Consider the following 22766-nt stretch of genomic DNA (forward strand, 5'->3'; position numbering starts at 1 on the left):
AAAATTGTAAGTTCATAAGTGAAAGAGACTTCTCGTTGTTGGTTAATTCAGTTTTTAAAGTTTCAATTCATTTGTTAGATTACAAATTTCTTGATTTGATTTTGAAAGATCAAGACACAAATACTCAAACATTGTAGATTTTTCATTTTCATTGTAATTTAAAAATCTTTTGACCAGATATAGGGAGGAGGAATCCCAGTTCTAAGCTTTGAAGTGACTAGCAGCTTTAGCGAGATCAGCTTCAAAAGTACTTGAACTACTGCTTGCTTCGTCAGTGACAAAATCATCAGTGACTGCCATTAAACACACGTCCCTTTTCACTTCTTCATCTGATGATTCTCTTCATCAAGCCACTCTTCACTGTCAGCAACAAGAACTTTGGTCTTCATATTTTTGGTTTTCAAAGAAGTCACTAAACGCTTGTACATAGTTTCATAAGATTCTTCCTTTTTATTGTTCATCTTAACTTTTCAATCCCAAGAAAAGTGAGCAGCACAACCACAGTTAAAGCGTTTACTTTCATCCTTTTTGGAGTTACCAGCATTAGATCTTTTAGACGTTGAGGAGCTAGACTTCGCAGAAAATCTTCTTATTCCGCCAAACTTTTTGTTATCAAACTTCTCAAAGTGCTTCACAATCATAACAACATTTGTATAAAGCTCAACATTGTACTCTTCCACAGAATAAGCATTATCATACTTATCACTATCACTGTTAGGGACAAAGCTTGACTTTCTAGTGAATAGTGCATAGGACTTTTCCTTGAAGCTGTCCTTCATTACCTCTTTCCTCAGAACCTTTGTTTCTTCAAAAAAATTAAGATTTCCATATAGACTGTGAAGATCTATCGAATGAATTCTCCAACTATTCTTAAGCACATCCACATGATGTTCCCATTTATCGTCAATAGAATCTAGAAACTTTATAACTAAGACAAATTCATGTTTAAAAAATATCAAACCTTTTCATATCATTAATTAAAAAATTAAAGCGATTAAAGGTTTGAGTAAGAGATTCATTTTTTTGAGATAAGAAGTATTCATACTTCCGGTTGAGAATGTGTTCCTTGGTTGCTTTCGATTCTTTTAGTTCTGGCATATGCTACAATCATCGTGTCAATAATATCTTTGGCGGAGACACAATTCTGAACGAGGTGGTAGATATCATAGGGAAGAAAAGTTTCTATTGCAATGCGAGCAAGAACATCAAGATTGTATAAACACATGTCTTCTTCACTAAACACATGTTTAGGGGCCATCTTAAAAACACCAGTTTTAATACCATCTTTTGTTTCATCAAAGGTAGGAATATGTGGACCATTATCAATGATGTCCATCATATTGTTATCCCTGGTTTCAAGAACAACCACGGCTTTAGTTTTCCACCTAGCAAAGTTTTTCTCATCTAATGGAGGGATTTTGTTTCCGAAAGTAGTAATAGAAAGGAGTTTAGATTCATAAGAAGGATATGATGAAGAAGATGGTTTTGAAATTGCTTGAAAAGAGTACCTGCTCTGATACCAATTGAAGGATCTTCGTAGAACAGTTAATATCAAGCAACGCAAAGAACAAAGAACAAAGTTAATCAAAAATGATTTTGATTAAGAAATCTCTCGCATAGAGACAATGCACTAGACATTAATTACATAGATACCTAGTGTATCTTATATACTAGATATGTGACTATTCAAGATTCAAATCCCTACTTATCAGAAATTTGAATAACTATGATCGCTACCTTATATAAAAGATATACGTCATACAAAAAAGATCTAATCACTAAGATAACAGATCAATAAGCTTAATGAACAAGAAACATATCATGCTATCTTGAAGCTTGATCAACGCTTGATGTGACTGATAATGTAATCAACATAATATAGATTTGACGAAACAGATTATAAGGTTTGACCTGACATGAAAGATGATGCATGGTATCGAGATTAGATTTTGTTTTCATCTACAAAATTTTAACAGATTTTATTTAGTATTTTCAATATTTAAATCTTCAATATTTAATACTCTTAAGTTTAAAAAAAAAAATTATTAAGGTCTAGGATCCAAGTTGTTGAACAGATAAGTGGTTACGTGACATATATCCCATTCATTTTAATTCAATTAGGTAGATATCAAGTATCCATTATATTCTATTATATAATTCATAGAGTTATATGATCGCTAATAACAAAGTTTTATATACATGTTTGATCCCATCTAGGTCTCGGATCTCTATTGCTTACTTGAAATTTATCACAACAGATTTCTGATCAAATCATCCAATTTGAAAAACTTATGTAATCGACCTATAACTAGGTTATAGAAATCGTGAATACACCCTGGTCGTCAAAATATAACACTAGTGGTTAGGTGACATTTACCCCACTAGCGCATACAAGTGACGAGCGGGTGGTGTTTAAAAAGATTTGTATAGATTTGAGTTTAAATAAGGGGTCTTTTGTGTTTTTATAATTCAAGTTTAAAAAAATATTATATTATTGTTATTACATACATCCAATATGTCATGGTATACTTTTATTTAAATTCACATTTTAGCAATGTTCTTTTATAAACTCCAAACTTTATATAATTGACGCGATTAAATTTTGAATTTAATAAGTAGTATGAAGTTTTACCGTTTAAGCGCTAAAGAACATTTATAAACCTTTTAATAAAATTTCTTTTGTAAAATAAGGTTTGGAGTTTGATAAGTCTCCAAAATTTCAATTTTAAACTTATATAGATTTAATCACGAAATTTAATGTTAGCTGGTTGTTAACAATAAACCTCATTTTATTTTTGAAACTATTTTCCCATCTTATGCTAAAATATAAATTCCGTTAAAACCAAACTTCTTGTGATGTTATTTATGTTCAAAATATTATTTTTCATGTGAAATTTAAATTTAACAATTTTAACGTAATATCAACATAAAAATAAACAACATAAACATGCAAAACATACGTGCATAAACCAACCATAAACTAATGACATTTTGTGAGTCATCACAAAAATATCAAATCCATTCCTAAGGGACATAAAGGGGCCAAAAATCGTGTAATGTTTTCATGCTCCCATTTGCTTCAACACCTTTTAGCAAGTGTATAAAAATAATTTTATAAAGATTATAAAACTTTAATAAAATCAATTTTATATGCTTTTGATCTTCAAAATGGCCACCATCTTCATTCTCGTTACATATTTATAAAAATAAAATCTTTCTCAAACTAATCTATTACTTACAAAAATAAACAAAATGAAAACTATATATTTAGTTACTAGGTGTAAGACTCATGTATTACATGGGTTAATTAAAAAAACTTAAATATAAAAGTCTAAATATTTAAAAACATTAGATTTATAAGAACATAAGAAAAATAATAAATTATTAAAAATGATTTTTTTATTTTTTAAATTTAAATAAATAAACAAAATAAACTAATGAGCTTTAATTTGGAAATTTTAAAATAAGAAGTTAAGTCCATTAATGAAATTGATATTCATTTATTATTATATTTATTGTAATTATTACATTAAAGTATTATGTAGAATTTATTAAAATAGAAAAAACTCATTAAATGACATGTGGAAAAAAAATTAATTCAAAATAACCATAAAATGACATTTGACAAATTGAATGAAAGTGTGACATTTAGCAAAAAAAACATTCATTTCTTAAAGTAGATTACATATCATATGAAAGATAAATCTTACAACCATTTTAACATATCAACACAAACACATCACAAGAGGGCATTGACTACTTTATGCACATCACACACACACATATGTGTGTGTATGTGTGTGTGTGTATATATATATATATATATATATATATATATATATATATACTCAAAATTATATAAAACAACACTTTGTTTTTCTAAGACAACTTTTGGTAAAAAAAACGCATGTAAACTTTTGTCATAAAAAATAACTATTATAAAGTTGTCATAGAAAATATGTATGAATTTTCTTAAGGATCCTCATCATCAACGGGTAGACAATACTACTTGGGAGATTCCTTTAGCAATATATGTCTATAAGGTAACCATGGGTGGGGGGGATAGAGTACATCAAATAAACAAATAGTTCATTATCACGTACAGGTTGCGAACCTGCTAGCGTTCCACTGGACTGTCTAGAATAGTTTGTGATCGTCATCTATACTATGCTAGACGACTGGTTCATCAATAGTCAAGTCCTCTCATCATCATCTCATCATTTTCATCACCCATCACTACCCAATATATTTTATATAAATATATGAAAATGCATATATGATTAAATTAAGTAAGAATCATAATTCCATTTAACACGGATGCCAAGTATTATAGATAACTGGCATAAATAGCATTTAATCATCTAGATACTTTATATCTATGTGTAAGTTGAAAGCAACTATGCACTCACTTGTTAAAGTGGATGACTGGAAAGTTGGACAACGCTTCCCTTCATCACTTAGCCTTTCCGTTGATGTGACCTAGGTTCAATTATCACTAAGTCTTAGTTTATTATTTCTTATGACTAATTAATAGTCTAAATTCCTCAACAATCCCAATGTCTACTTCAAGATATATAAAGTAATGAGCAACCAGGTAAAATCATATTGGAGGTAGGGTTCGTTTGGTATACAAAGTATACTATTTAGAAATCTCACTTTAAACACCTCATAAAATCTAGCCTAGACATCACCCTCATAAGTAGATCAATCAGTATAACGACTTGGAATCACTGATAAATCTTATTTATAAATTCATAATAACGATTATGAATATAAATATAAATTACACTAAAAAAGGTTGAATGAAATTTAACTTATAAAGATTTCCTTGACAGAAGTCCGAATATTGTACTTGTAGAACTTAGACCGGCTAGCTACTAAATGTCGGGCACTCAGGGGCCTCAGGGCTTCGCCAAAATAGTGAAAACTAAAGGAAAATAGGGCTAAAATGGAAAGAAACTCGAGAGAATGAATGGAAGTTGTGTGAAAATCGAATGGAGCAGGCTGAACTATTTATAAGGAATTTTAGGGCAGGCACGCCATGAACAAACAGGGAGCGCAATACGCCCAAGCGTGGTCGGCAAGGGTACCTCTCAGAAACGATTGGTGGATGGTGCATCGTGGAAAAATGAGTATGTACGGGCAGAACATTAAAAAATTCATATCTCGGTCATACGAATTCCGTTTTTGACGTTCTTTATATCTACAGGTAGGTAATTCCGAGTACTACAACTTTTAGTTAGAATCTGTCGGCTATTTCTCAGCCGGTCTTAAATTTAACAGTCTACAAAAATTACATTATTAACGACCATGTAAAATTTATAACTTTTACATACGGACTCCGTTTTCGACTTTATATATATATATATATATATATATATATATATATATATATATATATATATATATATATATATATATATATATATATATATATATATATATATATATATATCGATGGGGTCCTATTACCAAGATATTCAACTCTCGTTTAGATTGTTTCATCTAACAATCAATCAGTTTAACAATCAACCGATCTAAAATTTGATTTTTGTGTCCGCACTTTTGCTCTGAAACTTCGAAAAATCATAACTTTCACATATGAAATCATATTTACGCGTTCTTTATACGTACGCTCTCGGTTTTACGATTACTACGATTTTCTTTTAGATTTCTCAAGCTAATAAGTAACCTATCAAAAATTCACTTTTTACGACACTCATTGTCGTATCGGGTTGAACATGAAACTTCAATGGGTCACAACTTCTTCGGCCTAATTCTGATTTGAGAATTCCTTATATCCCATGAATCCTCATCACGAATACTTCGACTTTCATCAAGGTTATTTTTCCTAGTTATTATTCTATTTAATACACGTATTTTATTCCTATTTTATTATATTGTTTTAAGCACGTATACCATATAACTACACACAAAACACATAATACTGAATAATTCTCTTTATTTTAGTTCATTTAAAGGTTACAAATGCTAATCATTACAAGTATATCATCTTACTAATGCCTAGAGAGAAACTCGGGCGTTACATGCGGTATCTTGGTGCGACTCTTGTGATGTTCAATATTTCGAGAAGGGGGTCATGGAGATATTGGATGAGCGCCTGGGGGCCTTTCGTGCAGAGATTGCATCTGGTCAGTTTGATACATAGACTCTTACTTTTTGAGAGTTCAAGGCTTATGAACCCCAAAGTTCTTCGGGAAAAAGGACCTTATTACCAGCAGGCGGTGGGTTGTAGATATAGAGAGCACTCAACGGACGAGGTTCTGCCCTGAGGGATCGAGGGTGAGGTTTTCATCTTGCCTTCTGAAGGATCGAGCTCGCAACTGGTGGGAGAAGGTTGGTCATGCCTTAGGAGCAGAGGTCGTGGAGGCCATGACATGGTCTGGTTTTGTTACGAGATTCAGAGCGGAGTTTGCACCTGCTATCGAGGTGCAACAGGTGGCAAAGGAGTTTCAAGACCTTCGCCTAATGATAGAGATTGTGGCGGAAATCACCACCAAGTTCAGGGAGAGAGCTTTGTTGGTTCTGCAATATTTCGTGGATGAGGAGATGAATAAAACGAGGTATCATAATATGTTGGTAGCATATCGAGATGAAGGACGTTAGAGGATATGATTGATAGATCTCGGGAAAGGGAGATTGAGTTGGAGCTGCAGGCGAAGTGGAAGCCAGTTCAGGTTCAGGAAATTCAGGGCCCGACAAAGAGGCCAACAGGGTCGGGGCCGTTTTGGCAAGTACGGTAAACTGCACGATGGAGTTTGTCGATCAATGGGTTTGGGCTGCTAAAAGTGCGACAAGAACAGTCATGTTAGTTGGGATTGCCCTCAGAGATCGGGTCTAATTTGCTTTCATTACAATCAGACGGGCCATAAAATACCGATTGTCCGAGATTATCAGGAGGGGTGGTGGCGGCACCCGCTCCAACTACGTTGAGGATCACATATGGGCGCCAGAGAAAGGCAGATGCTCCAGTGGTGAAGAGTCGAGCTTTTCAGTTGACAGCCGAGGAGGCCCGAGCAGGGCCAAATGTTGTGACTGGTATGTATCCATCTTGTATTTTTCCTTGTTTATTTATTTATGTTTATATTTTGTTTGCTTATATTTAGGGATGTTCTTAGTCAATGGGGTGACTGCTCATGTTAAATTTGATTTGGGGGCTACCCATTCTTTTGTGTCTCTTGCGCTTAGCAAGAGTTTTGATGGCGCTCCGGGAGCATTGGATTACAGTTAAACCGCTATCGCGCACGATTTAAGCAAATAATATTTTTCACTGCCAGGTTGCACTAAAGGATAACAAAGGGAAGCAGGGTCAAATCCTCAAGGACACCGCCTAATGGTCAATGCCTCTTTGTGTAAGGCATATACTAGTTATTTAACAAAATATAATAAAAAAAGGGGATTTTTGATGTAAAACTAAAACTAAAAATTGCGGTTTTGGCTTGGATCTAGCATTATTATCTCATTTCTGACCTTGTGGAGATATAATGTATCAACCTTGTTCATTGTATCTTTAGATCTTGTGTTAGGTCATTTTATGAGATATTTAGTCCCAATCATCTTGTTTTTGGAGTTCGGGTGAACTCCAGAGCATTTAAGTGCATTATATAGCTTCTAGACCATGTTGTTGGTTGGAAAATGGTCTTGTATGACCTATTGTGGTGTCCATACAATTGGTGCAACCATTAAGAAATTAGGATTGAAGATCGTCTGGGGTCACTTTGATAGTTGACTTTTGACATGGTTGACTTTTGGTCAAATGGCTAGTGTTGAGGTTAGTCTAAAGACTAATCTTGAATATTTCGATAGGTGGGTTGCAGCATCGGTTCCTTGATTAGTTCAAGTTGCGGTTGATCATATTTGAGTGGTGAGGTGAGTTCTCTCACTATACTATGTAGGATTGTAGTTGTCTTTGTGACACTTACATGGAAGACCAGGGTTTAGCCCTTGGCTTTTGTATGAAAGACCATGGTTTGGCCTCTAGAATTTTCATGTAAGACCAGGGTTTGGCCCCTGATAATTATATGGAAGACTAGGATCTGGCCCTGGAACTAGTACAAGTAAATACCATGATTTGGCCCATGGCATGGAGTAAGACTATGATTTGGACCATAACATCTTCTTGGGGTTGAAATATACCCGTTATCTTATGTATGATATTTAGTATTTTGTTGAACACACTAAACTTTGTGCTTACGGTTTTGTGTTTAAATATTCCAGGAACTTCTGGTTCCAAGGGGAAGAGTCTGGCATAATTGCATCGCATCCACAAGAGATTTCATACTTATGATTTTGTTACTACTCTAGTGTTACTGGAAACACTTTTGATACTATCACTGTCTTTGAAAGTAATGAATGAATATTTTGGTTTATTTAAAAACAAAAATTGTATCTAGTATTTTTGGGACGTTATAATCAAAGCAAGAGGCACAATGTATCACAAGATAGTATTATTTCATACTGTTTACATGCAAAGGAGTACAAAAGGTAGATTGTTTGATTCACCAAAAGACTATTTAAACTGAAAGGCAAAGGAAGATAGTTTCATACACCAAAAGACAATTTAAACTGAAAGCCATTAAACGAACAAACATATTAAAGGTAGGGATGCTTGTCGTCAGGGAGATTTTTGATCTCCTTTTTGAGGTTTTCGATAAGAGTTTCATATTTTTTTTTCATCTCCTGCATGCTCCCTATCAGTTTTGCAGGGTCATAGTTGTTGTCAAGTAAGATTTGCTGCATCTTGAGGTAGTTATCAAATGATGGTTTGTTGTCCATGTGTTCAAGCAGCTCCTTTTGTAGTTTTGATGCTCAAAGGCTTCGTCCTGCATGTTGATCAGCGATAACTTTTCTGCCTCATAGTGACTGATGAGGTTGTTGATGATCGTTTGCATTTTCTGGGGTTTCATTTTCCTTTTGGAAAGCGTATCTGTTTTCTGGATGGTAGTGTTTGAGGATGTCGAAGGTCTTGGATGCTTTTTAAATATGTAACTTTGTATTTAATACGGTTGTTAGGTGTTTAATGCAAGTATTACTTTCCAAGATCATGATGATGTATGATGTGAGTTATGGGCGGTGTTTCAGATAACGATTTAATTTTAGATGGTTTTTATTTTGTTAAGAAATTATGTTTTAAATGTAAGATAATAAGGACTTAAATGTAAGGTAGGGTGACAACATTTGTTCTGACATTAGTAGAATATAATAAAGACATTGGACAATGAAAGGAACATTTTATTTAATTATGACATAAAAACGCGAACAATATATCTACTTAACGGGAAGGTTGCTTGCAACTTTGTTTAGTTTTGCGATGCTTTCATTGATTTCTTCTTCCAGTGTTGCTATTATGTTTATACCTTTGTTGTCGAATTCATCTTCGTTGTTGAGCAACTCAGCTGAAATTGCATAGTTGAGGAAGTGAGGTTTTTCAGTTAGCGTTATTGCTAAGTTTTGTTTGATGACTCTTCCTGCTTGAAGCTTGTGTTTAAGCGTGCGAATGGTTTTTGTTGTTTGTATTTTGTGACGTCTGATTGTCTCGATCATACGGTGAACATCACACGCCTTCATGACGTTGACGATGTTTTTTTTGTGGGATTTTTTTGATGAGTATGTTTTTGTTTGTTGTCTAGGAGTGTATTTATAGTTGTTTTTTAAAATATTTTTTAATCTAGATGACACGTGTTCTACTTGGCGTGTAAAGTTAAATGGTTTTTCAGAATACGTTTTCCAAAGTAGAGACGCACATTTGGAAGTTATTGCTTTAGTTTGTTTGAGTTTATGTAAATGTATTTATTAATTTGTTGGTGCAGATATTGTTATATATATAATGTTAACATATTTGTAAATACGGAGGCCATTACATCTGTCGATATACTATTATTTTTACATTGAACGTTTGATTTATTTATGGATACATGTTCGACGGAGTATATGACAAACGGCGTTACTACTTAGGAACCAAAAACTTAAAAAAATTTAGGTGGTAGATGTATCCTTCAACTTGCATTTGTACTTGCCGATCCTTTTGTGGATTGATCCTAACATGAAAGAAATGTTGTCCTCCATCGATTGATCGTCGATTTTGGCTTTTTCAAACGTGTTTTGTAGTGTTTGCACGTCAACATCATCAGCGTGATTCACTATGTAAAGTTGCGCCTTCTCGTCAAGGATGAAACTTTCATGTAACCTCGACTGAGCTGCCTCAAGTAGGTCGGCAATTTCTCTTAGGAAGTCGATGACGACTACCAAACTTTTATTGAAATCTGCTGTGTTCATATTGATTTTTGTGATGGGGTTACGTGATATGTTTTTTATTTACCTATCAGACTTAGAATTTGTGTGTATTATATATTGTAGTTTTTAGGATGTAGTGTATACTTGTAGATGTCCACGTGTAATGTTTTCCTCCTGATAGCATTGCTTATTGGGTTTTTATAAAGCAAGATGTAACATGATGTGCGTTGTAATGTTACATAGGTAATGAAAGCTATAGTAGAGTATAGGTGATAAGATGATAGTAGAAATCTATAATTTATTTCCTTCTGATAGCATTGGTTATTGGGCCTCCATAAAGCAAGTTGTAAGATGAGATGCGTTGTAATCTTATATTACTAATGAAAGCTATAGTAGTGTCTAGTTGATAAGATGATAATAGATATGCATGTGTATTGTTTGTAGTAAGAGTAGTATACGTGAGTAAGTTAATTAATGTAATACAGATGAGTGTGTTATTGGATATTGGTTTTAATATGTGTATGTTATTGGTTGGCTAATAAAAATTTACCTCCTAAGATATGTGCTAAGTTGTAGTTTTCCTCTGAAATATTAATATTTTTAAATTTTATGTAAAATTTTGTATCATTTAACAAAAAGAAAATTCAATTTTATATTATAATTAACTGGAAAAGTTAATATAAAACGTTTGAAGTGCTATTATTAAAAAAAAAAGGAAATTATCTTCATTTATAAAAGGAAATGTAATTTTAAATCATTATGTATGGAGAATGAAAGTATAGAAAGTTATTTTGTATTTTCACATGTATTATAAAGAAGCGATAAATGATATGTGACTATGTTATAGTAAGATATTACATTTAAAATTTTCTTTATACAACAACTGATATTATAAACTTTCACGGAGAACCAAAGCTACAGAGAAGTAAAGCTAAGGACATGCCCTATGTACATTTACACATATAATACAAAACTGATAATGATATAAGAAGACATGTAGAAGGAGTGTGTCTCTATTTCATCGTACGCGTGCTGTAATTTGTCTAATCTGTCTTCCGTGCGGTTTTGCGTTTTGTAGTTGCTGTATCTGCATTTATTAGTTTATAACTTTCATGGTTTATGTGGTTTTAAAAGTTTTGTAATATATGTATATTTAATGGATGACCTTTTACCTTGGCTTTCGAATGGTAGGGATCTTCTAACATTCAGTCTACCCTGTTGGGGGATGGAAGTTGACTCCTTTTCATTGTGTTTTGAAGATGTTGGCTGTTGCATTAGTGGTGTCCGTATGGGAATTTTTTCTTCAGAGGGGGATTTGTCAATATCTGTAATAATGAAGCGGATTTTGTTGTCCGTTGATGTATTAGTCATACGTAATTTCATTTTCTTGGGAATTCCTTGTAAAGCACTGGCAATTAGAGGTAAAATTTTCCTGTGGTTTATGTCATCATGTGATATAAGCTTATCTGATGTTGTACCAAATAAGTCTTGTGTTGCATTATCAGAAAGCACAATGGTCATTGATTGACTTTCATCTGTAATGATTGCACTAAGTTTGAACCTACAATTTTTTTATTATTGAAGTAAGTTTTTTTTAAAGGAAACTGAAAAAAAAGGTCAATAAAATTTTGTAGATATCTATGCTTACGTGGTAGTTGGAGAACTGAGAATGCCATCTGAAGGGCAGAACCAATTTTCCCCTTGTTAAAAAGTTGCGATCTTGCAGTTTGGACATTGAACCTGGTACCAACAATCTGAATAAATATATTCACTTATGGATGCCTTTGCAGTGAAAGTTTTGTCCTGTACAATGAAAAATTTATTACTATTTGTAGGAAAAACGGAGATATAGTAAATTTTTTTGTTTAATATGTATGTACATATATGACACACCGAAAGATCTGAATAAGTTTTTTGTAATATATCTGATAACAATGTTGGGGGATCAAAGTTGACTGGTGACTGTTGAAAAGTTCCATAACTGTAGCATGATAAAGCAATGATAATCAGAGTACATTTATTTCTGTTGTATTTGTATGTATTAAAATACCTGTCTATAAGTATTGTTGTTTCTGGAATTGTTGGGTTGATGTACAAGTGACTTGCGCTGCTTGTGCCAAGTCTCAATGACCCTTTATGTCATTTGTTAATCAAGACTTGTAAATAATGTAAATGGAAATTTTATTTAAGTATATTTATGACTTTGAAAAGAAAATAACATGGATTTACCTGCATAGTTCGAGATTTTTACACTGCTTATAGCAACAACAGCAGGAGTAGGAGCATTTTCAAGAGAAACACGATCGAATTTTGAAAGTATGTTGGTACATTCTTTCCACAAACTTATTGCAATGTCATCACCACTAATGTTTATAGGTTTGATATATATTAATATTGTATAAGAATAATAGCAGGAGAAAGAAATGCTTACGAATTGTTTTTCAGAATCAGCAGTAGATACGGTTCTGTATCTCTCTTTGTACACTTAATAAGTTTGTTAAACACACCAACAAAGTCTACAGGTAGAAAACATTATTTTAGTATGCATAAGTTAAAACCTGTTAAAGTGAACATAAACATCATTTGTGTTTAAGGTGTGTAATATGTGTGATGCATATAGATATGAGAACCTGCATGTCGATCCACATAATCTGGAATATCTTTTTTGGAAATAAAGTTAAACCAGTATGTAGGTATGACGTGTGTGTCTGGAATTGTTGTAATTGAGGATGTTGTCCCAACAGCAATGTAAAAGTCTTTTTCCATCCATTTTTTATAGCGGTCTGGGATCCCACATCCATATTTTTCAATTGTATAGCATCTATTAGGAATAAGGACAGACTGAACAAATCCTTGATCCTTTCGTTGTCCGAGTATTTGAATTGCATCACCCTTATAAGTTAACCACAAAGAATGAACTAAAACACAGAAAATATCCAAAAAAAGAAAAACAAAAACTACAATGGAATTTAATAACTTACATTCTTGTCAACAGCTAAGAACCATGTTTCCTGACTCCTTATTTGTGGGGTCCACATGCGTAATATTCGAACCTAAAAAAATCAAAAACACAGTAGTTTTGTTGTAAAGTATGTAGTTCGTATTGAATAATATAAAAAGGACACTATCTGAGACGCATTCAGAAACCTGTATCGCTGTTCCCGGACATCCATAGTGTATCTCCGAGATTGTTGTTATTGTTTGAGACATATATGGAGTCATAATAATATAAAATTATAGTTATGATATGCTGCTGCATTATTAAATATTATATTGTATGTATTACCGAATTGAGGTAAAAAAATAAAATAAACATAATGTTGTACATGAATATAAAAGATAAATATGTATTTAACCTGTGATTTATTAATTCTTTGTAGAAATTCTTTAAAAACAACATTTTTTGTTTTGTTATTACTGTTTTTGCCATCAGAGTGCATAACTATTTTGACTGAATTTGGAGTTGTAGCACGTGACAATGCAACGTAAAGCTGCCCGTGTGTGAAAACCGGTTCAGGTAGATAAATTCCAATTTTTTTCAAAGATTGCCCTTGACTTTTGTTAATCGTCATAGCATAACATACTTTTATTGGAAATTGCTTTCTTATGAAGGTAAATGGTATATCAGGAGCTTTATGGATAAATCTAATACGGGGTAGGAAAACTTTCTTCCCAACACAGGTACCAGTAATGATTAATGCCTCAATTACATTTGGCAGTAATTGTGAAACCATTAATCTTGTTCCATTACATAAACCTTCTTTTTGGTTCACATTACGAATCAACATAATTGGTGTGTCAACTTTCAATGACAGTGAGTGTGCAGGAATGCTAGGGAAGGTGAGGGCATTCAGATATTCCAGTGGATAGAAACTGTTAAAGTCTGTACTTTGCTTTCCATTGAATTCTATACTATCAGCACTTTCGTATATCTTTGAAGTACCAGGGGTTTTCTGCATAACCATGTCATTTATTTTTTGGATAGTTTCATTTTTCGAATAGACAATTGCCCTACCAGATAAGACAGTAGGTGAAACTTTAAATTTAAGAACATCTCCATAAACAAAATCTATAAGAACATGTAACTCGTTTTCTGATGCAGGTATAAGAAGTGAAGCAGGAATTTCGATCCATCTACTGTTTGTCCTATCAATTGTATCAATTTCACCAATGATGTCATCTCCAACTTTTAGTAACCAAGATGCAAACTGTGTTACAGTTAAATCTGTCTCTGAGGGATCTGAACATCCTTTAAGCCTCATATTATCATTCAATTTATGTAATGTAAAATATGGCCACATGTATGAGTTTGGCAAGGTGAGCGAAATTATTTCGGACGGTGTACTTTTTGGAGATACGGGCAGCGTTTGTCGGAAGTCCCCTCCTAATAATATTGACATACCACCAAAGGGTTTCACCTCGCATTCAAGGATATCTCTTAAAGACCGATCCAAACATTCAAAACAACGTCTGTCACTCATTGGTGCCTCATCCCATACAATAATAGAAGTGCATTTTAGTAGCTCAGCAAGCATTGTACGCTTTCTAATATTGCATGCGTATGATTCTGAAAAGTCAATTGTAATATTGAATCTAGAATGAGCAGTCCTTCCTGATGGAAGGAGCAGAGAAGCTATTCCTGATGCAGCAACATCAAGTGCTATTTTCCCTCTTGAACGGAAATAAGCAAGCAGAGCATTCCACAGGAAAGTTTTGCCAGTTCCTCCGTGGCCATAAACAAATATAAGGACTTGTTCCTTTCTTGTTCCTTTCTCTCTTCTGCATATTGTACTTTATTATGGATTTCAAGTTGTTCCTGATTCAGAGATACTAACATCTGTTCATGAGTAAGAGTGAGCACAGCTTTATCATATGTTGTTTCTTCTACGTAAAGACGATTTTGTAACATACCTATGGTATCCTCTGTTAGCCTGGGTAAGTGAAAATCAACAACAGACCTTGAAGGCGTTGACGACCTAAGCAGGTGATCAAGCTCAAATAAAACCAACTGTTGTGCATGAAAATCATCTATATTTATGTCAACAGTGGGATTAGACTGTCTAATGCTATACACCAAATCATCACTCATTTTCTTCCACGCAATGTGCCACAAAAACATGGGATCACTAACATCACAGAGAAGTACAAGATAACAAAACAGAGAACGTAGCTGAGCTGAAGTTGCCCATTCAGAAGCCTGGATAAAAGCATCCATCCATTCTTTATCATCTCCTATTAGACCTAATGCATCAAACGCACTACGAAAATCAGAATACATTATATGTGAAACAGTGCGCAACTCTTCATAAGATTTGCAACCCTTTTGATGACAAAGTAATATCCTTAGGAAAAATAATTCTCCAGCAGTTGGATGAACAAATCGCATGTGAATTTGAACGTTTTCTTTTTTTCCAACTTTTTGATCTTTTATCCCACCAATATTTAGTGGGATACGAGGCATATGTAAGATTATGACCAGATGCATCCCACCTATTTTTTTCAAACCAACCTAACAGCAAACTACTACCAAAGCTCGGATCCTTAACAACCTGTTTAAGACGGGTATTTTCTTTAAAAAAAACGACTGTATATTTGGCAAATGCACAGGCAAGATCACAACAGGAGGATCGCGCTCGTGAATAGGATAATCAAGTATACGCCACGCAGCCTCATGAGGACATAGAAAATGACCATCAATGTAATTTTTTATCTCATTAACAACCATACCTTCTGCAGAGGTGGAAGGCTGACAACATTGAACATCTTTATTAATTACAAATCTAACACGTTCCATTCCCTTTGACACATACTTGAATAGATACTTGATCATCATATTCCAACCGCAATACTCCATATTGATATGTGCATTGAAACGACAGCACAACCTTTTGTTATACGACACTATGTATCTATTATCTATTTCAATACCATTCGGTAATTTATGAACGAAAACTGAATTTCTTTTATAGTGTGCATAACCATCCTTATCAAATACTGTAGCAGAAAGAAATGACTTTGGGAATTTCTTCTTACAATTACCATCCTTCATACAAGGTGCTTTGCTATTTAGCAAACCACATGGTCCATGTAGTAGATACCTTGTAACAATACCATACAACGTAGCCTCAGAAATTAGATCTGGTAATTCAGCAGTAATATAGTTATCGATTGTTGAAGGGTCCTTAATCTTATGAGAGTCTTCAACCCATATCAGCACATGACAATGAGGGAGACCTCTTTTTTGAAATTCAATGGTATATAAGTCTGCATGGAAAAATATATAAGAAATATGTAAATTAGTAGCAATAAAAATACAAACGTATGAATCAACAAAGCTTATTTATACTTACATGTTGAAACGGGTCCAAAAGTTTTATCAGATTTGAGGTACGTAATAAAAGCATGAACTTTCATACTGAAAACACGTGAAATTATGTCAGCCCTACTACTAACATCAGATTGGTGATGTGAATTCATGTAACGTGTAATTTCTGGCCACCCAACATTGCATGTGAAGGTTATAAAATACTGTGGATTCCCATACTCCCGACAAATAGAAAGAGCATCCTGGTAGTGGCTGTACATGTATCGTGGACCGCCAACAAAAGACGGAGGCAGAAGTACACGCTTGCCAATAGATCGGCTTTCAGTATCACCATGTGATATTGCATCATAAATACCACTAACAAACGCCGATCTTAGTTGGCCTTGATTTTGTTCATAAAACTCAAGACGTGACAATTCAATATAGCCATAAGCATCAACTAAGTACTGCTGAAACAATCTACATGAATTCAACAACAGAGAATATATACCATGCATTGCGTGTATCTGATAACTGTAGTACATGTTAACAGTCATATTCCTAACTTTACTACTTGTGTCAGTGTAAAGCTTTAAACGTGGACACTAACCTGTTTCACCATACGGAAACAGGATAGGATATTGTAAGGGCATATACGTAGGATGTAGTTTACTAATCCTACATGGAGGTCCTTTTCTAGAATGTACAACTATGTCATATGTACTACCAACTGTGTCCTCACCAACAACAATACAACCCAATGTACCCGGAACCGGAGGACCATATAAACGATCAGGAACATCATTAAATAGACAAACTGCATAGTCTACCAAATTCCTCTCAGCAGCGATATCTCTAGCAGTTTTAAAAGTTCTAACATATTCATTATGGACTGTAAAAAGATCCATAAAAGTCTGAAAATTTTTAGGATCCAAACTGTGATTTTCGTTTTTTTGAAGGGCAGACAGCCTATTCTGCAATTCATGTTCTATATCAACTACATATAATTGTAAAAACTTAGGACCCTTTTCCTCAACCACACCAAAAGCACCTATCCAATGGCAAATCTGACCTGAGACTTTGAAGACATAAGGACCAGCAGTATTATTAATAGCCTCATCGACCTTACCCCCAAAAGATGTCATACTAAACATATTATTATAACCCCTAATGTTTTTCATAAAAGGGGGAAAATCATACAAAGCCAATAACAAATCAGGAGGTCGAAGTGGATATGGCAAAACCACAGACCCAGACCTACAACAACGTGTATAAGCAGGAGAATCTGGAACTGATAAATATTTAACCCTTTCCTCAAACCAAAAAAAAGCTGAACATGACTTACAAATGAAAGTACAATCACCAACATCATCATAAGAAGGCAAAAGAAAAGAATCATTACAAACAGGCGAAGATAGTATCTGAGTAGAAATAATTGCAGTTAAACGCCTAGAGGAACGTCGCTTGCAACTTAAAACAACAACCATGAGAGTGCATAAGATGAAAAATACCACACATACCTAACGAAGAACAGAGACAGCAAGTAGCGGAAGGAGAGAGGCGAAAAGAAAATTAGAACGGAAATAAGGAAATAAGAATATAAACAAAAAGAAACGAACGTTATTGGCGGAGAAAGGCGGCAACCGACGCCAAGGAGAAGAAGATAAACACGAAAGAAAGTAGAAGCTCCAAGTGCGGGAAAAAAGATAAGGAACAGCAAAACCCGTAATTGCAGTGGCAAAATAAGAAAGGAGAAGAGTTTCGTGTGGAAATAAGAAAGAGAGGAAAAGTTACTGTAGCTAAGCTTTTTAGGAATTGATAGTATATACTAATATATATTAATTATATTATAATCAAAGTTTCATTAAATATGCAACTTTAATATGATCTTAGAGGTGCGGTGTGCACAGTCAGATAGTTAATGCAACCCTCAGACCCTCGTGTTCCCGAGATCACATTATCTTATCTGATTGTCCACTCCGCACCTCTAATCTGATATTAAAATTGCTTGCTTAATTAAAATACGATTATAATATAATTAATATATATTTATACATAACATTATGGTTTGAATGTAAAAACTTTTTATTTATACAAAAAAATGTGGTTTCTAAATGAATGAATATATTTATACGGTTTCAAATGTAAAAAAAATTATTTATTCAGTTCCAAATGAAAATGGTTAACTTTGAACAAAATTAGAAAAAATGATTTCGATTTGGAACATGATAAATGGAGTGTCACAATTAAAAAAAATGATAACTTAGTGTCAAAATTGAAAATTTGAAAACTTAGTGTCATTTGTGTAATATTTTTTTTTTCAATTTTGACATGTGAACATGCCACGTTATCAAAACTGGCACGTCATCATGCCACGTTAGCAAACAACCTAACTAATTGGTCAAGTCGTCAGAATTGTAACAAATTGGTAAACAAAGTGTTAAATTTGAGACAAAAAATAACGCAATGTCAAAATCAAATTTTCGTAAAAACTTAGTGACTTTTATGGAATTAGTCCTAAAATTTAATATGTAAGTTAATTTGAAATAAAATAATATTAATGAATGTTGCGAGTACATGCACTTTTTGCACTTTTTAAGAATGTGAAGATATATATTGGTGTTATTATCATGTATAACCATATTTAAAACTTCATTATATTAAGTCTACCAATTTATTAAAATCGAGTAAATTACATATTCGAGCCCTCAAAATATTTATATTTGTAAATTTCGTGTAACTTTTTGTCTTTATATATTTTAAACTAGATGAGAAACCCCGCTTTGCGGGGTTGGTTTTGAACTTTTATTGTCCGTTGAGAAGTATTGAAAAAATCTTAACTCTGTTGTGAACCCCATATAGGTGCTCCAAAAATATCAATCACCTCTATCAATACAAAAAGTGTATTTTAGGAATACATTAAAGAATAGAGGAAGAAATTGTAGAGTATGTTACGCATGTCAAACAAACCATGGCTACATCCGAGCCTTTTGTAGCAGCAGGCAAATTCCAATCTGCTAAATGTAAGCATCATATACTATTTATTTTTTGTCTGATATCTAAAAAAAAATTTAAATAAACGATGAAATTACTTTTCAACTTCAAACATTAATACCAAAGATTTTAAATCAATGAAATTACTTTTCAACTTCAAACATTAATACCAAAGATTTTCAAATATATGTTTCTAGATTGTCAAATACCAAGTCCAATAAGGACAACAGAACCATCTTTACAACATTCTTTCTAATGTAGAAAATCTCTAACATATAAAATGAGTATGAAATTTGACAAACCAATATAAAAACCAATATGAATGCAAACTAATTATCACAAAAAAAAAAAAAACGTTTAAAATGAAGTTCGTAATAAACAGAAACACACATATAATAGAAAAATTAGAAATTAGTTTGACAAAATTGTATCCATGTCTGCCCCAGAACCATGAACCTATCATTAAATTTTGAGAATTAAATAGTAATTTACTTATCAAAAATGAGCATATAATTGTGTTTTGCTGACCTTGAAGTTTGATTTCCATTTTGTCATAGAATCGTTCCTTCATATTTGTAAGAAGCAAAAAGGTGTGATGGAGGTTTTGTATGCTTCTCAAAGATCGATCCACTTACCTGCATATAAAAAAATAATAATAATTATTATAATAATAGTAATATATGCATGTTACGCTTTCCAAATATGATAAATGAAAAACTTTTGTTTCCATATTTGCTGAAATAGAAAAAATAAAGCTTTTACAAACTTACACCACCATGATTTGTAGGTGGAGGCTGATTAGAATCAGACTCGGAAAACTGGAAAAGAAGACTAATCACTGAAAATTAGTCAAATCACTATGTTAATGCAGAACAGTATACTTTGAAAGTGTTGGTAGAGAAAATGGGAATGATATAATACAATGGACTTAAGGTTGATCACAAATGTCTTTCCATGGAGTCTTTTGCTACCTTCTTTCATGCTATTAACCAAATCTTCCAAAGTCCGAGGAATATCAGGCCTTCCTACTATCTCATCTTCGCTGGATCGGTCCTCCAATATTTCATATATTACTTCTGGCAAGTTGTAAGATGTAAAAAATAAAACATTTTAGTCTTAAAATTCTCAGATTTCAAATTAAAAAAATTGAAAGTTTGGTATATTACAATCGAATTCGATCGAAGGCTTCTCCCCCTTAAAAGACAAAAAGTTTGTACTTAAAATAACTTTTAAAGGTATGTTACTCTTTTGGCTTAGAGGCAAAACAAGTGTTATTAGTGTCTTCAAAGAAATTTTCTTCAATCCTATTAGAGGAATCCAAGAACATCATGGAGCTTCTACCATTACCATTTGGAACAAATTGGAACTTTACAGTAGTTCGGGATGTTTTAACCTACAAAAGAAAGAATCAATTGAGATCATTTACTGTAGTAAATTACTAATTTACCCCTGTATTTTATCAGTCTCTATTAGAAACAGTGGTAGTGAGCTTACCAGTGAGTTGGAAAGGAAAACAAGTGATTCCAGGAAAGAAGTTGGACAAAACATCAATTATTTTATTTAAGTCATTAAATTGTCAAAAGCTTTTTCAGGGATGTTTAAAGCAAGTGAGCATGGTCCTTCTGCTAATGAAGCAGTAAGACAATATCAGTTGGATAGAAAACATAGCATTGTGAAATTAGTAAATATGTGTAATGGGACAAATTGAAGTCAAAAAGGGGGGAGATATTGTATGAGAAGAGAGATAACTAAATAAAAAGGATGAGTTAGCAAATGTTCTTGTAGAGGTCTTTTTTTTAAGCATTTGAGGACAACTTGTAGAAAGTCTGACCATTTGACCACAAACAACTACCTGAAGCCTTATAATGCCTTTCAGTGACCAAAATGCCCTTCGAGCCTTCAAGGAGATATTAATATTAGTAACAGCATCACACTTATTACATAACACATACAACAAAAAATGAAATGAAAAATGAGAATTCAATTGCTAATTTTACAGAAACTGCAGAAAGAAAGAACATATCAATAATTTATAAAAAAATGAATGATCAAAAGAAAAAGCATTCACTCGGATCAAACATAGAGAGAAAAGAGAACAGATAACCTATTGAACCTAGCATGCTCAAGAGTCAACCATTTAACGAGTATGTATTCTTGAGGAATTACACCTTCATATAGAAGCAGGTGAAATTTCAAAATTGTCAAATTAGGGCAGATTTTGTGTCTTCAATTGAACATGGTAAACAGGCATAGCAAAATTACAAACGACATACATTTTGAGAAATTAAAAGCAGAAATAGGTGGATATCCTCTCTTAAATTCAGTAATCAATCATATATAACATAGTTGTTACCATGTATGCCTCGTGAAAGACCAATTGAAACCAAAGATTTCGTTCGAATGACCTTTGATGAGAGATAATCAAGAGAAGAACGTCATCTGCTTGTAGCGAATGACCTTTGATGGATAGAGAGGGTGAGATGATAGACAGAGAATACGATCGAAGGTGAAGCGGCGGAGCCAAACGGAAACTGATAAGGAAGAAAGTCAAATGGGTTAAGATACGATGACGCTGGTGCACTCTCCGACCAACGTTGTTGAGCCACTTCGCTTCTTATTCCAAAACAGATTTAGGGATGGATTTATCACCGACCGCTCAAATGAAAAGAGATTTGAGATAAGGCGGTGGAGAATAAAACCCCAACATCAAAAAATACCTAGGAAACTCCCTGAAAAACCCAATCGATTGGAGGAGATAGACCTGTAATGATCGTTGTCTAATCAATTTCAAATGAAGAAGGAAGAGACGGTGGAGACAAACTGGAGCAGACGGTGGTGATGGTGGTGCTGAATCACTTCTAGAGAGAGAGAGAGTCATAAAGGGCTGAGGAAGGATCGAGATCAAGTCGGTGGGTTTTTGGGTTTCTGGGTGGATGAGAGAAGAGATGGGGTAAGGAACAATTACAGAAATCAGAATATCATTGGCTGAGAAAACGGTTGAGAAAGGCACAAACAACACGTCTCCAACAACAATATAGTTAATGACAAAAAAAAAAAAACCCAAACAGGATGGTTTTTAACATATATACATAAACAGGGGACTATTTTGTCAGCTCTTTAGGAACTTTACTGTTCCTAAGGAGTGTGCTTCCTTTAATATATATATATATATATATATATATATATATATATATATATATATATATATGGGTAA

General features: G+C 33.4%; 1 protein-coding gene and 1 long non-coding RNA gene across 4 annotated transcripts; both read right to left on the reverse strand.

The window, feature by feature from the left end:
• Positions 1 to 15763: 15763 nt before the first annotated feature.
• LOC145129286 (uncharacterized) lies at positions 15764 to 17115 on the reverse strand. Its single transcript, XM_079063990.1, has 2 exons — positions 16605 to 17115; positions 15764 to 16518 (listed from the first exon to the last, which is right to left on the reverse strand). The coding sequence occupies exons 1-2, from the start codon at positions 17113 to 17115 to the stop codon at positions 15764 to 15766; spliced, it is 1266 nt and encodes a 421-aa protein (XP_078920116.1).
• A 2645-nt stretch (positions 17116 to 19760) lies between these two features.
• Positions 19761 to 22482, reverse strand: LOC145133401 (uncharacterized). Of its 3 annotated transcripts, none has more exons than XR_013718574.1 (5): positions 20719 to 22482; positions 20524 to 20628; positions 20323 to 20390; positions 20081 to 20187; positions 19761 to 20008 (listed from the first exon to the last, which is right to left on the reverse strand). It is a non-coding gene; the product is annotated as an uncharacterized LOC145133401 (long non-coding RNA). The 3 variants fall into 3 exon arrangements; XR_013718573.1 differs by having other exon boundaries at positions 20474 to 20628; XR_013718572.1 differs by having other exon boundaries at positions 20323 to 20628.
• Between the last annotated feature and the right edge of the window lie 284 nt (positions 22483 to 22766).

Source organism: Lactuca virosa, chromosome 8, assembly GCF_052849685.1.
Source record: "Lactuca virosa cultivar CGN04683 chromosome 8, Lactuca_virosa_CGN04683_v6, whole genome shotgun sequence".
NCBI lineage: Eukaryota > Viridiplantae > Streptophyta > Magnoliopsida > Asterales > Asteraceae > Lactuca > Lactuca virosa.